Below are 12,489 nucleotides of genomic sequence, written 5' to 3'. Positions count from 1 at the left end.
GATGCTCTTGGTCGTGGTGTTTGATCACAGCAGGAGAAAGCAAATGAGGACATGCACTGTTCTCTACACATAATCTCAGTAACCGGAGAGGGGTGTCCTGACTTGCTAGAGGGTTCAGAAAATGAGGGTGCTTAGTTCCAGTCTTCACCTTGCTCGCTTCTGGGAAACCGAGGAGAGAGCTGCTTTAAATGAGATTACATGGTCTGTCGGGGCCTTGCATGGCAGAGATCGGGGACTCTTTGGACAGAAAATCTCTCCCGAAGTTGTGGAGACATAGGCCGGATTTGAGGCAGGAGTAATATCTGGAAGTACGTCAGATGGCCGTTTAAAGGTTAGAGTGTTTGGGGAAAAACCTTCACAGTTTGGGGGGACTTGGCTTCTCCAGGCTGTGGTCTTCATGCCGAGGCCTCCAGAGTCCTGATCCTGGATACATCTGTAGAGGTGTGCTGGGGCCGAGGCCTCCAGGGTCCTGTTTCTGGGTATGTCTCTAGAGACGTACTGGGAGTGAGGCTAGGATCCTGATCCTGGGTACATCTGTAGAGGTGTGCTGTGGCCCCTCACAGAACCCAGTGCTGATGTCTGCTTTCTTTTCCTGGCCCTTTAGCTTTGACAGCATGCCTCCGTTTCTGTGTCTGCCAGCTGTCTGCATTCTCCTCTTCTACACAGGTAAGCTGTCTTTTTGGTGGGTTGATTTTGAGTTGTTTTGTTTCTAATCCCACTGACTGATTTCATTTTTGAAAAAGATATTTGTGTACATGGAGAGGATGAGGGGTCTGCTTGCCTGTGCGTGCCGATGCCAAAGCCAGAGGCTGATGCCTGGTGTCTTCTGTCACTGTCCACTTTAGCTTTTGAGGTCAGGTCTTCTGCTGAGCCCACAGCTCACCCTTCCAGCGGGGTGAGCTGCCCAGTGAGCCCCTGGGTTGTCCTGTGTCCACCACCAGTGCTGGAGTTATACACACACCGCCCCACCCAGCTCGTATGTGGGGGCTGGGGATCCGAACTCAGTGCTCACGCTGGCACAGCAAGCCCCTCACCGATGAGTCATCTCCCAACCCTGACTTTAGCTTTTACAGTTTCCTGAATCTACATCGCCACCACCTGTCAACCTCCCTGGCCTAGACCCCATCGTCTTCTGCCCAATCTTCTCCAGTTGCCTCCCGCTGGGCCCACCTGGCCCCTCCACACCATTCTCCACACAGCAGCCTTTCCAGTGTACAAATTCAATCACATCTGGCCCTACTACCTAAAGCTTCTGTGAGTCCTCTGTGGCCAGTCTCCTCCTGCTGCATAGCATCCTTATTTTCTCCTCTTCACAGAGGTTCTGATTCCTGGTGGCCACTCTGCCCAGATCACATCTCCACCCATCCTGCCCCTGTCGCCCGAGTAAATGCCTGTCCATCCCCAGCACAGCTGCTCTGGGCTCCCAGATTATGTCTGTTCCCTATTTAGTCGCCTAGAGCTTGTGCCCTGTAGCACCCATCACAGCTTAATTCCGTGACTCTCTGACAGCTGATGGCTTCCACGGTGGCGAAGGACTCTGTAGACTCTCTCATCATCACTGTGTTGTCTCTGTGTCTCAGAGTGCCCTTCCTTAGCCTCCTACACTGCCCCTGAGCTCCAGTCTCTCTGAAAGATGAGCTGAGATAGTGGGGAGGACGCTGTATGTCCATCGACGATCACCCCAGAAATAGGAACAAGCGCACTGATGGCTCAGTTGTGCGAGCCCAGCCCGGGGTGCTCTTCTGCAAAACTGAGGTGTCAGACTGAAGCCCTGAAGACAGATCCCTGATCTTCATAGAGCAGACATTTGATGTCTGCGGAGTCAACCTCAGTCCCCTCCTGCTTATTCCCTGAGAACAGAAGGCTACAGATAGAAGCCACTCAGCCCACTCCATCCCATCTCCAAGCTGGGGAGGTATACCGTCTCACTTGCTGTCTTCATGGCCTAGGAGCTAGTGTATACTGAGCCATCTTGAGGAGCAAGTCCCTGGTCTTGGTCAGCTTCCCCAGCCTGAGTTCTGCTCAGTCTTGAGACGATTTCCCTTCTGAAACCCTGTCCTGCCTGTTTGCACGCTGCATCTGTCTAGCAATGTGTACAAATGAGGCCCAGGGATCCAAGGTGACACAGATATTGGGGGAACTGACACCCTGGTCTCCTGACTCCTGAGCTGGGTCACTGTGGGTCCTCTCAGCAGACAGGACTGTGGAGGAGCTCTCTGTCAAGCCTGGACTCTGTGAGTGAATGAGTGAGTACATCCATGACTGTCCACGTTAAGTTCTGGAACCTTGGTAGGCGATCTTCAGAAGAGACTGCTGATGCAGTTAGGAGCAGCTAAAGCAAGTCGTCCTGGTCCTATTCTGTAACATCACAAAGTGGCTTGCAGAAAACACTGAGAGTATCCCTCAGACTGAAGATAGGCTCACCTGAATCCTGGTGCTTGCTCTGACTCTTCAGCTTGTGGTGCCTGTCCCAGACCCAGTACCCCATAGCCTGGGATGATGGAGCTCAGTGCTGGGTCAGCAGAGTGGTGGGAGGCAGGACAGTCTGCTGAAACAGAGACCAGAGCAGTGTTCACCTGAGCCTAGTGTTGGGAGAGGAGGCAGGAAGGTGGAGAGGCCCAGCCTGGCAGGCTGACCAGGAACACCCATGTTGGTGTCCTTTCCAAGTGCAGCATGCTCTTGGAGTGTCTGTCTGTGATCAGTTTCCCGGCAGTCGCAAACCCTGTGCTCCAGGCTGCTGTACCCCACTGGCTCCCCCATGTTCGACCCCAGCAGCTACTCACTGTCAAGATGCTTTTTTTGCCTTTCAAGTTTGCAGGCTGCAAGGCTCCGCCTCCCTGGCGTGTCCCCTCTGCCTGTGTGTGTGGCCACTGGTTATGTTAGGTCCCTCCAGCAGTTCCATTCCCTGAGTACTTCTGCAACTAGATACTCATGCTTTAAAGCCGCAGAGGGGAGCTGGCCTTTCAGAAAAGCTTCCTGGGTATCCTCCCTCATTGCTTTCAAGTCAGGTCATCCTAGAACAGCCCTGAGCCCCTTTAGTGTGTTATCCCCACCTTCAATGTTCTTTTATTTTTCTTTAAAATTTGGTGCTAGAAATTGTCCTCACAGCCCTGTGGCTGGCACACAAGCCTTCCACCACTTAGCTACCCCTCAATCCCAGAGTTTTTATAGATTATCCGTGGCTGCTCATGATCTATTATTTAACAGGTATGAAAAGGCACAAAAAACTTAGCAGTGAACATGCTACCCCCAAACATTTTGGGTTTTGATCATATTAACTATATGGTAAATATATCAATATTTTTTCACATATTTCTATGTTTGTAATCTGTCTTTGGCCCTTCTCTAGCACAAAGAACATTGAAGGAGAGGGCCTTGCCCCATGCTTCCCCTCCCCCCCACTACAACTGCTCCCTGCCCCCATTTCTTTTCAGTTCTAATACTACAGGGTCAAGGAGAGAACCGTTTCTGTGATTCCTCGTTCACCTGGCCCACTTGTTCTCTAGAAAGCTTTTTATCAACTTACAGCATCGCCATTGTGGGGAAAACTCCCAATTGAATCCTTTCTTAAATATACTTAAAATTTAAATTTAGCCGTGCAAGTTTGCACACATGCGCATTCAGGTCCCCTTTGGAACATCTGCCCTGGTGCCTTTCTTGTCTCTTCTACGAATTTTAAGTTTTGTGACAGTGGTCTCCCCCCCTCCACACACACACACACACACAACAGATGGAGAACTTTGCAAGAACGTACCTGGGTACACAGCAGACATACATACACAATAAACGCATGAAAATTTAACTTACAGTTATGGCCAAGGACTGAAATCCTCAGGATCATAGTCTGTCCATAGCCATCTGGTGTTAAAAACTCCCCCTACAAGCTACTCAGAGAACAAAGTTTCTTCAAAGAAGTGGAGAGGTTTTAATTGTTATCTGCTGTAGAATATTATTTTAAGGTGTGTTACTTTTGTTTATGCTCTGGAAAATTTGTTTAACAATGCAAAGATGTGTTCGATTAAGTAAATTCACCTGTGGTCCAGAGGCTGAGTCAGCAACTAGCTGCCAGGAAGTTGTAGGGAGGAGCCAGGAGGAGAAGGGTTTATAAAGAGGAGCCGGAAACCGCGTGAGGAAGTCTTGGGAGATGCGAGGAGGTGAGCAGCAACCTTTGAATCTTGAGTTCTTTAGCAGGACAGAGAGAACTTCCCTGAGTAGCTGTAGAAGGTTGGGTGCCCGAGGGAACAGAATTTCCCCAGGCTGTGGCTCTTGCGGCCTGGCCACTTCTGGTAGCGGCAGAGCTGCAGTTGCTGACTAGGATAGCTGTGGCTTAAAAGGCAGCAGCCACTGAAAAAGAGGACAGCAGTTGTCCATGCACCCGAGTATCCACCTACCCTTGGGCTTGAGGGTAGGAACTGAATACTAAACCCAGGCCATCACATACGGTCGGTCACATGTGCCACCGCTCAGCCACCCCCCAACCCTGCAAGCCACACACAGCCACGGCTCTGGTGCTTTTTGAGAGAGGGGTGTTGGACTTCTCCACGTCTACCTTCTGCTCTGTTTCCTGTTCATGTAGGTCATGTAATGTAGCGATAAAGATGTCTCCCATCTTACTATGCGTGCCATGACTGCTTCTGGTTTTTTCTCTCCCAGTGTCCTCATCCATCTCTCTTCAAGAATTCTATGTGAGCAAGGAGACCATAGGGAAGATTGCAGTGGCCAGCAAATGTAAGTGCATTTACCTGCTCCTCCAAAGATGTGGCTAGTCAGACCTCTGTGCGGTGGAGCCAGGGAAGCCACACTCCTCCCAAGAGCTTCCCTGTAGTCCTGGCCCCTCTACTGGGGCAGCCGGTCATTTTCCCCACTCAGTCCTTTTATCATTCCTCCGGAGTGACTTTCCATGGTTAAAATAGTAACAATTGCAAGCAGGAACGGCAAAACAACCTCTTTGTTTCTGAATTGTAAGTTAAATTTTCATGCGTTTATTGTGTATGTATGCACACTTACATGCAAACATGCATAGGAGTGATGTTCAGGTGGCGATCAGAGGACGTGTGGAGGAACTGGTTCTCCTACCATGTGGGTGCTGGGGGCCGACCTTAGTCGGAAGCCTGGCCGTCGCACCAGCCATCTTCGTAGCTGAGTTTCTTAGCCCGTCTCAGGGTTTTTCTGTCACCTGACTGCATTTCCTGCCATATAACCAGGACTTTCCTGGAAGCCCTGCCTGGTTTCTCCTCCTTCTGCCCTCCTAGTTGCGGGGAACTGGGGTCTCATTCTCTGCTCCACTGCTTCCTGGTACTCGGTTACGGGGAAGTGACTGGATCACTCTGCCTGCTTCCCTCATCCGTCCTGTGGGAGCGGAAACACGGATCTCAGGCCGAGGGGTGGCTCAGTGAGGAAAGTGCTCATTTGGATCATCAGTGCTCGCACAAAAAGCTGGGTGTGGCGGGGGTGTAACCCTAGCACTAGGCAGAGATGACAGGAGAATACTCCAGGCTCACTGTCAACCCAGGAACTCCAAATTCAGTGAGAGACAATGTAACAGAAGAGCACATGGGTCATCAGCTCTGTACTGCAGACATGCGCAGGTATGCACACCTACAGACACCCACGTGTACACACATACACCACACACACAAAAGAATAGACTCTTTAGGAGTTGAGTTAGATGGCAATTAAAAGTACTCCCTGGGTAGTAGAGAATGTTCCTCCACCAGTGTGGTGATGGTGGGATTCACCAGGGCATTCGCTAAAAATGGCAATTATGTACCTCAAATGATACAATTGTGTGGTATAGGAAATCTCAAGAACACATTCAAAGAAATAGTCGGGGAGCTAGGAGGATTAAATAAGTGGGCGTGTCAGTTATATCTTGTGCTGGATAATCAGTGTCAGCTTGACACAAGCTATAGTCACCTGGGTGGAGGACGGGGTTCAATTGAGAAAATGCCTCCATAAGATTGGGCTGTAGAGGCTGCAAGCCTGTTGGGCATTTTCTTAATGATTTGAAAAGGTCTAGTCCATTGTGGGTGGTGCCACCCTTGGAGTGGTGGTCCTGGGTTATATAAGAAAGCAGGCTGAGCAAGCCAGTAAACAGCACTCCTCCATGGCCTCTGCATCAGCTCCCATCTCCAGCTTCCCGCTGTGTTTGAGTTCCTGCCGTGACTGCTTTCCGTGATAATCTGTGATTTGGAAGTCTAAGTCAAAACCTTCCCTCCCCGCATTGCTTTTGGTTGTGGTTTTTATTACAACAGTAAAAACCCCGAACTAAGTCACATCTCAATCAGTTCTGAAGCAGAAGAAAGACATGGTCACTGCTAGTGCTTGAACTCTTGGGTCCATCAACCTCACATGTCAGAGTACCCAGCTAAGATCATGATCCCCAAGGCTGGGACCATGATTAACCTGAAAGACTCATTGTAATATGGCTGCAGACATGCTCACAAGTGGGCTCTTACGTCAGCGTCTTCACAACACAGAAGCTTCTAGTCTAAGGTCATCATCTGCTCCTGTCCCCAGTGATGTGGTGCTCAGCAGCGGTCGACGTCCTGTTCCTGTTAGATGGCTCTCACAGTGTCGGGAAAGGGAGCTTCGAGAGATCCAAGCACTTTGCCATGGCTGTCTGTGATGCTCTGGACATCAGCCCCGGGAGGGTGAGTACAAGTGGGTCTTGTCTGGTGTCTGTGGTTTCAAGTGACAGAAACTCAGCTTTAGGCAAAAGAATGAATCAATTGTGGGATATAGAGGACTAAGGGGCAAATCGAAACGTGGTGGGATTGATGCTGGGATCTCGGGGATCAGCCAAGGCAGGTAAGCGACCCCTTCTTCCTCATTTTTGCTTGTTTTGGCTGGTTAGCTTCTCTCCAACACACAGTGAGGTGGTTCTGCATCATCCTTCCAGCTGGTCCCCGCTCAGGTGGGGGCAGAGGTGCAACTCTTTCTTCTTAGATCAGGCAGAGCTCATAGGAGGGCACCAAATGAAGTAAGCCTCGTGATAATCCCCTACCTAGTCACAGCACTGGAGAAGAGGGCCTCATGCAGGTTCTGGGCTGGAGAGGGAAGAACATGGACCTAGCTTCCAACTATGGAGAGACTGAGTTCAAAGCGGCTTAATTAAGTCTGTGGATGCTCTCTGGGTGATCTGTTGTTGAGGTGGGTTTAGGGCGATGGAAGTCTTTCAACAATTAACATTTCATCCCTGGCCTCTCGGAAAACAGAATACTCACTGAACAGGTTAGAACCTTAGTGTGAAGCCCAGCTCTGTCCTCTCTGGTCACTTGAGCAAGCCCAGAGAGTGCCTTCATGTCTTATCCTTCCTGGCTTCAAGTGTCACAAATAGCAGGGCAGAGTAAGTGTGGCTCTTGTTTTTAAAAGGAACAGTTTTGAACAACCCAACAGCACAATGAATAATAAACTCATTAAGAGGTCCGTAAATGGCCCGCAGCTGTGTGTGGAGTCGCCTGGCTCCCCTGACTCAGCAGCAGGTCTCCGACACTAGCTGTTTTCACTTCCCAGCTGGACAGAAGCGCTGGACGCTTGGTGGCATGCTCCCTGGGCAAGCCCTCCAGAGATGAAGCATAGGAGTGCCAACTGCTTCACTGCCAGGGACAGTGGCAGAGGCTTGTGCGCTCCAGGCTCAGTCTGCTCCTAAGGACCCCACCCAGGCAGTTACTGATCGGTGTCACCTGTCACCATAAAGATTTCAGACAATCTGAACGCGCATTGGTAGGGGACCGGTAAGAACCAACTAAAACCCACCAAAAATGAAATAAAAGGAAGGGTAAATTAGTTTGGAGAACCATAATTATTTGAATTAGAGACTAGTCACAGGGTGGGAAAGGAAGTGGCTCTCCAAGGCAACATTCCTGATTTAATCCTGTAAAAGCTGGAGGATCTAAGAACAAACAAGGCTTGTAATGAGGGCCAGGTTGTCTGCAGAAGGGGCGTCATTTGTAGGTACGAGCACACTGCCCTGGAGTGCAGGCAGTTGAGCCGATCTCTGACACTAGAGATGCATTCATTCAGTGTATACAGGCGTGGTCCAGAGGTTCTGAATGTGCTATCAGTGTATTATCGGCCTACTGGGTCTCCACCTTCCTCCAGACAAGGCCCTACTTTGAAGATGGTCCTCCACCATGAGTTCCTCCTGGAGGAAGTGGCATAAGGATCAATATATTTACTGTATGTAGGCATGTGTACACGCATGTGAGATCAGAGGACAGCTTTATGTTTACTGTATGTAGGCATGTGTACACGCATGTGAGATCAGAGGACAGCTTTATGTTTACTGTATGTAGGCATGTGTACACGCATGTGAGATCAGAGGACAGCTTTATGTTTACTGTATGTAGGCATGTGTACACGCATGTGAGATCAGAGGACAGCTTTATGTTTACTGTATGTAGGCATGTGTACACGCATGTGAGATCAGAGGACAGCTTTGTTTACTGTATGTAGGCATGTGTACACACATGTGAGATCAGAGGACAGCTTTATGTTTACTGTATGTAAGCATGTTTACACACATGTGAGATCAGAGGACAGCTTTATGTTTACTGTATGTAGGTATGTGTACACGCATGTGAGATCAGAGGACAGCTTTATGTTTACTGTATGTAAGCATGTGTACACAAATGTGAGGGTTAGAGGACAGCTTTTGGGAGCCAGTTTTCTCCTTCCTTGGTTCCTGGGGATCAAGCTCAGGTCATTAGGCTCCCAGCAAACACCTCTACACACTGAACCAGCTCACTAGTACTAATGTACACTTCTGTAGAGCCGGCTGGCCTCGAACACAGAGATCCACCTGCCTTTGCTTCCTGAGTGCTGGGATTAAAGGCGTGTGCCACCACCGCTCACTTGATATATACATTCTTTACGCCATATTCTGCAGAAGAGGAAACAGGCTCAGGGACATTAAACGAGGGCTGAGGGTCACAGAGCAATCTCAGACAGGGTGAAGTGTGGAAGAGCTGAGGTGCTTGACTCAGCCCAGCTTGTCCATCTGTCTCTCCCAGTGGGCAGCCTCTGGGCTAGGATGGTGTAATGATGCAAATGTCATACCCTGCTATCCACAGCCAGTTGAAGCCAGCACTATGGCAGTCTGTGGTAATGGAGAGGGTGTGGAATGGTGTGAAACACAGTAAGAAAACAAGCCTCAGGAGCAGACTTGGGTATCTCTGTGTACGTTGATTATTTTTGTGTCCTTGTGACCGAAAGGGAGGAAAACATTTATTGTGCTCATGGATTCAGGAAGATTTTAGCCCATTGAGATGGGGAAAGCTGGGCAGTGAGAGCATGAGGCCCTGTGGCTATTTTTTACTGACCAAGGAGGAGAGAACGCAAGCGGAACTAGGGCTGGGTGGACGGCTCGGAGACCCGCCAGTATGACCCACCACCAGCCAGAACTCCCTTCTAAAGGCTCGGTCTTCAAAATAGCACTACAGCCAAGGACTGAGTGCTCAAAATGGGAACTTGAAATATAGAACTTCAGGTTCAAACCATAATGTAGACATGTGGGCTGCAATTCTAGGCAGGGCCTCCAACAGAGCCAGGGAAGTGTGAGGAACCTGGAAGTGTCTGTATATGAGGGATCCACTCACGTGAGAGAGTGCAGAAATGGCTCCATCTTAAGTGATTCATCTTAAGAGATCATGGATGCTCGGGGAGAGGAACTTGGGTTTCACCTAAGAAAGACTTCCTCAGCAAGACTGAGAAGCAGGGGCCGGGGAAGGACGTAGCTCGGGTGACAGGTAGAAGCTTGCTCCACAAGCGTGAGAACCTGAGTTCTGTCCCCACTCCCACATAAAAATCCATACATAGTACAGACTTGTCACCCCGGTACTGAGGAGGTAGAAAGGCCAGCCACTCTAGCCTGATTAGTCCCCAGGTCCCAGGAAGAGACCCCGTTTCAGAACACAGAAACAACACGCAAGGTTGGCCTCGGGCCTCTTCATGCTCTCATGGATGCAAATACGCACACGCACGCACACACACACACACACACACACACACACACATGCACGCAGAAACCTTGAGGAAGGAGAAGAAACCTTGACGTCTGCTTGGGTGAGCCAGCAGGGTGAGCCTGACTGACACAGGTCACAGGCACTTTGCTAGAAGACTTGCTAGCCTGTGCTTGCCTGGCTTCAGGCTTTTTGTCCTTGCTCTTTGCTATATTTCATTTGCCACTTATTTTGGTTCCATTAGTTTTAGGAATTGTTTCCCAGTAGCTTTGGTTGACACTGTTTATGGGTGGCCGGTTGTTTAGGTAGAGCTGAAGTGTTTGAAGTCCTCTTTTAACAGGAGCTCAGACGCTTGCTTCCTGCTCTAATGGCCCTGTGACTGGGGCGGGGAGAGAGACCTGGGCGGTTTGCTTCTGTGTACAGTAAACTGAAGATAAAAGGCAGCCATTGTGCTCCCAAACCACCAATTAAACAAAATGCCTTAACTTCTGACTGGGGCTGCTTCCTGTGTGCTGCTTTGATTTGAAGCTGTGTCCTTCCCCCAGCAAGTGAACCCAGTTGTTGGTCTCTGGAGAATTCCTCCCACCCTTTGACCAAATAACTCCTTTACATGGTTCAATAAAAGTGGACAGTGAAAGAAAGGGAAGAGAAAGAAAGAAAAACTGCACCCACACACCCCCATTCACCAGACTTCCCCACCCACTCTGATCACCGACCCCCGACTTCTGAGTAGCCTTGCAAATGCACTTTGTGCAGGCACAGGCAACATGAAGATGTGATTTCATTTTCTCCTTTTCTATAAAGTTAGCATTGTCTACGCATTACTTGCTGTCTCGTGTCTTTTAGATCATTATCTTGCAATCTCATCTCTATGCGTGTATATATAGATAATACAGATAATTAGCCCACATGAGGGTTTACCAGGACTAATTAGCCTGCCCCTATTGATGGGCTGTTGCTATTATAAATCCACTGTGATCTTGTAAAGAAAGGCTCGTTCCGCTTGTGTGCAAGAATATCTCTCGGATCGTCTCTAGCAGCCATGTTCGTCTTCAGCTGTTAGTACACACTGGTGCATTGCCCTCCACAGGTACACACTGGCGCACCATTGCCCTCCGCAGGTACACACTGGCACACCATTGCCCTCTGTAGGTACACACTGGTGCATTGTCTTCCGCAGGTACACACTGGCGCACCATTGCCCTCTGCAGGTACACACTGGTGCATTGCCCTCCGCAGGTACACACTGGTGTATTACCCTCTGCAGGTACACACTAGTGCATTGCCCTCCGCAGGTACACACTGATGCATTGCCCTCCGCAGGTACACACTGGCGTACCATTGCCTTCCACAGGTACACACTGGCGCACCATTGCCCTCTGCAGGTACACACTGGCGTACCATTGCCTTCCACAGGTACACACTGGCACACCGTTGCCCTCCGCAGGTACACACTGGTGCATTGCCCTCCGCAGGTACACACTGGCGTACCATTGCCCTCCACAGGTACACACTGGCACACCATTGCCCTCTGCAGGTACACACTGACACACCATTGCCCTCCACAGGTACACACTGGCACACCATTGCCCTCCACAGGTACACACTGGCACACCATTGCCCTCCACAGGTACACACTGGCACACCATTGCCCTCCGCAGGCCAGATGCCCAGTTACACTCCTACACACCATGGCAGAGACCATTCACTTGGCAGATGCTGCATCTGGTTTTTGTTGTCGTCGTCGATGGTTTTGGTTTTGCTAAGCTGAGGGGAAAATGGTATTGTTTTCCTAAGGCCAAATGTCCTGCCCCTAAAGAACCATTTGTTTTTCCTTCTTTGATCTTCGTTCATGTCTTTGGCCAGTTTTCTGCTAGATTGTTGTTCTTTTACACATGGAGGAAACCAACCCTTGCCTCCACGAGCCCTAAATTCCCTTTGTTTCCTCCTTACCTTTGACCGTGTGAATGTGTGTTTTACTCTGATGCTCTTTCCAACCACTCAGATCCAGCAGACTTCACGGTGTGTAAGAGTCAAGACTGGATTTTAGTTCCTCGCAAACCAGGGACTCTCCCAGGAGTTCTGGAGTGTTCCTGGGTAAGATCCTCAGCTCTGAAGCTTGAGTTCATGGCTGTGTGCCTCTCCAGTTATCACAGGGTCATGTGCTAAGCAGATAGACTTCCCAGGCTTCGGATGGTGTTTTTGACTTCTTGCTGTGTTCCAGGGAACGGCGGCAGGCGGCCTTCTGCTAGACTGCTCAAGTTGCCCCGCTTCTCTGACTTGTAGTGCTCACTCCCCATGTGCCCACCCCAGACTTAATGTCTTTCTGCTTCAGGCTACCAACAGCTCCCTGTCTGTGGGAGGCCCAGCGAGGCCAACCAAGGCCATTAACTCGTTGTCTGAGCTCTGGGCCTGCTAAGGGATAGTTCAGAGACTAGTTACTGAGAAGGTGGCACTTCTGGGGTTTGGTGAGCCCAGGATTAGGAGCTGGTCACCATGTTCGTCCTTCCAGATGGTCAGAGCCCCG

At 49.9% G+C, this 12,489-nt stretch overlaps 1 protein-coding gene across 1 annotated transcript in view; it reads left to right on the top strand.

The window, feature by feature from the left end:
* The first annotated feature begins 213 nt into the window (after positions 1-213).
* Vwa2 (von Willebrand factor A domain containing 2) overlaps positions 214-12,489 on the top strand; it is a 28,220-nt gene continuing 15,944 nt past the window's right edge. Inside the window, exons 1-4 of the mRNA XM_057779020.1 lie at positions 214-331; positions 605-666; positions 4,654-4,728; positions 6,520-6,653. Of these exons, the coding sequence (XP_057635003.1) occupies positions 615-666; positions 4,654-4,728; positions 6,520-6,653 (261 nt within the window). The 5' untranslated portion in view covers positions 214-331; positions 605-614. The remainder of the gene's footprint in view (positions 332-604; positions 667-4,653; positions 4,729-6,519; positions 6,654-12,489) is intronic.

This window comes from Chionomys nivalis, chromosome 8, assembly GCF_950005125.1.
Source record: "Chionomys nivalis chromosome 8, mChiNiv1.1, whole genome shotgun sequence".
NCBI lineage: Eukaryota > Metazoa > Chordata > Mammalia > Rodentia > Cricetidae > Chionomys > Chionomys nivalis.
This window is presented reverse-complemented; position numbering and strand designations above follow the sequence as displayed.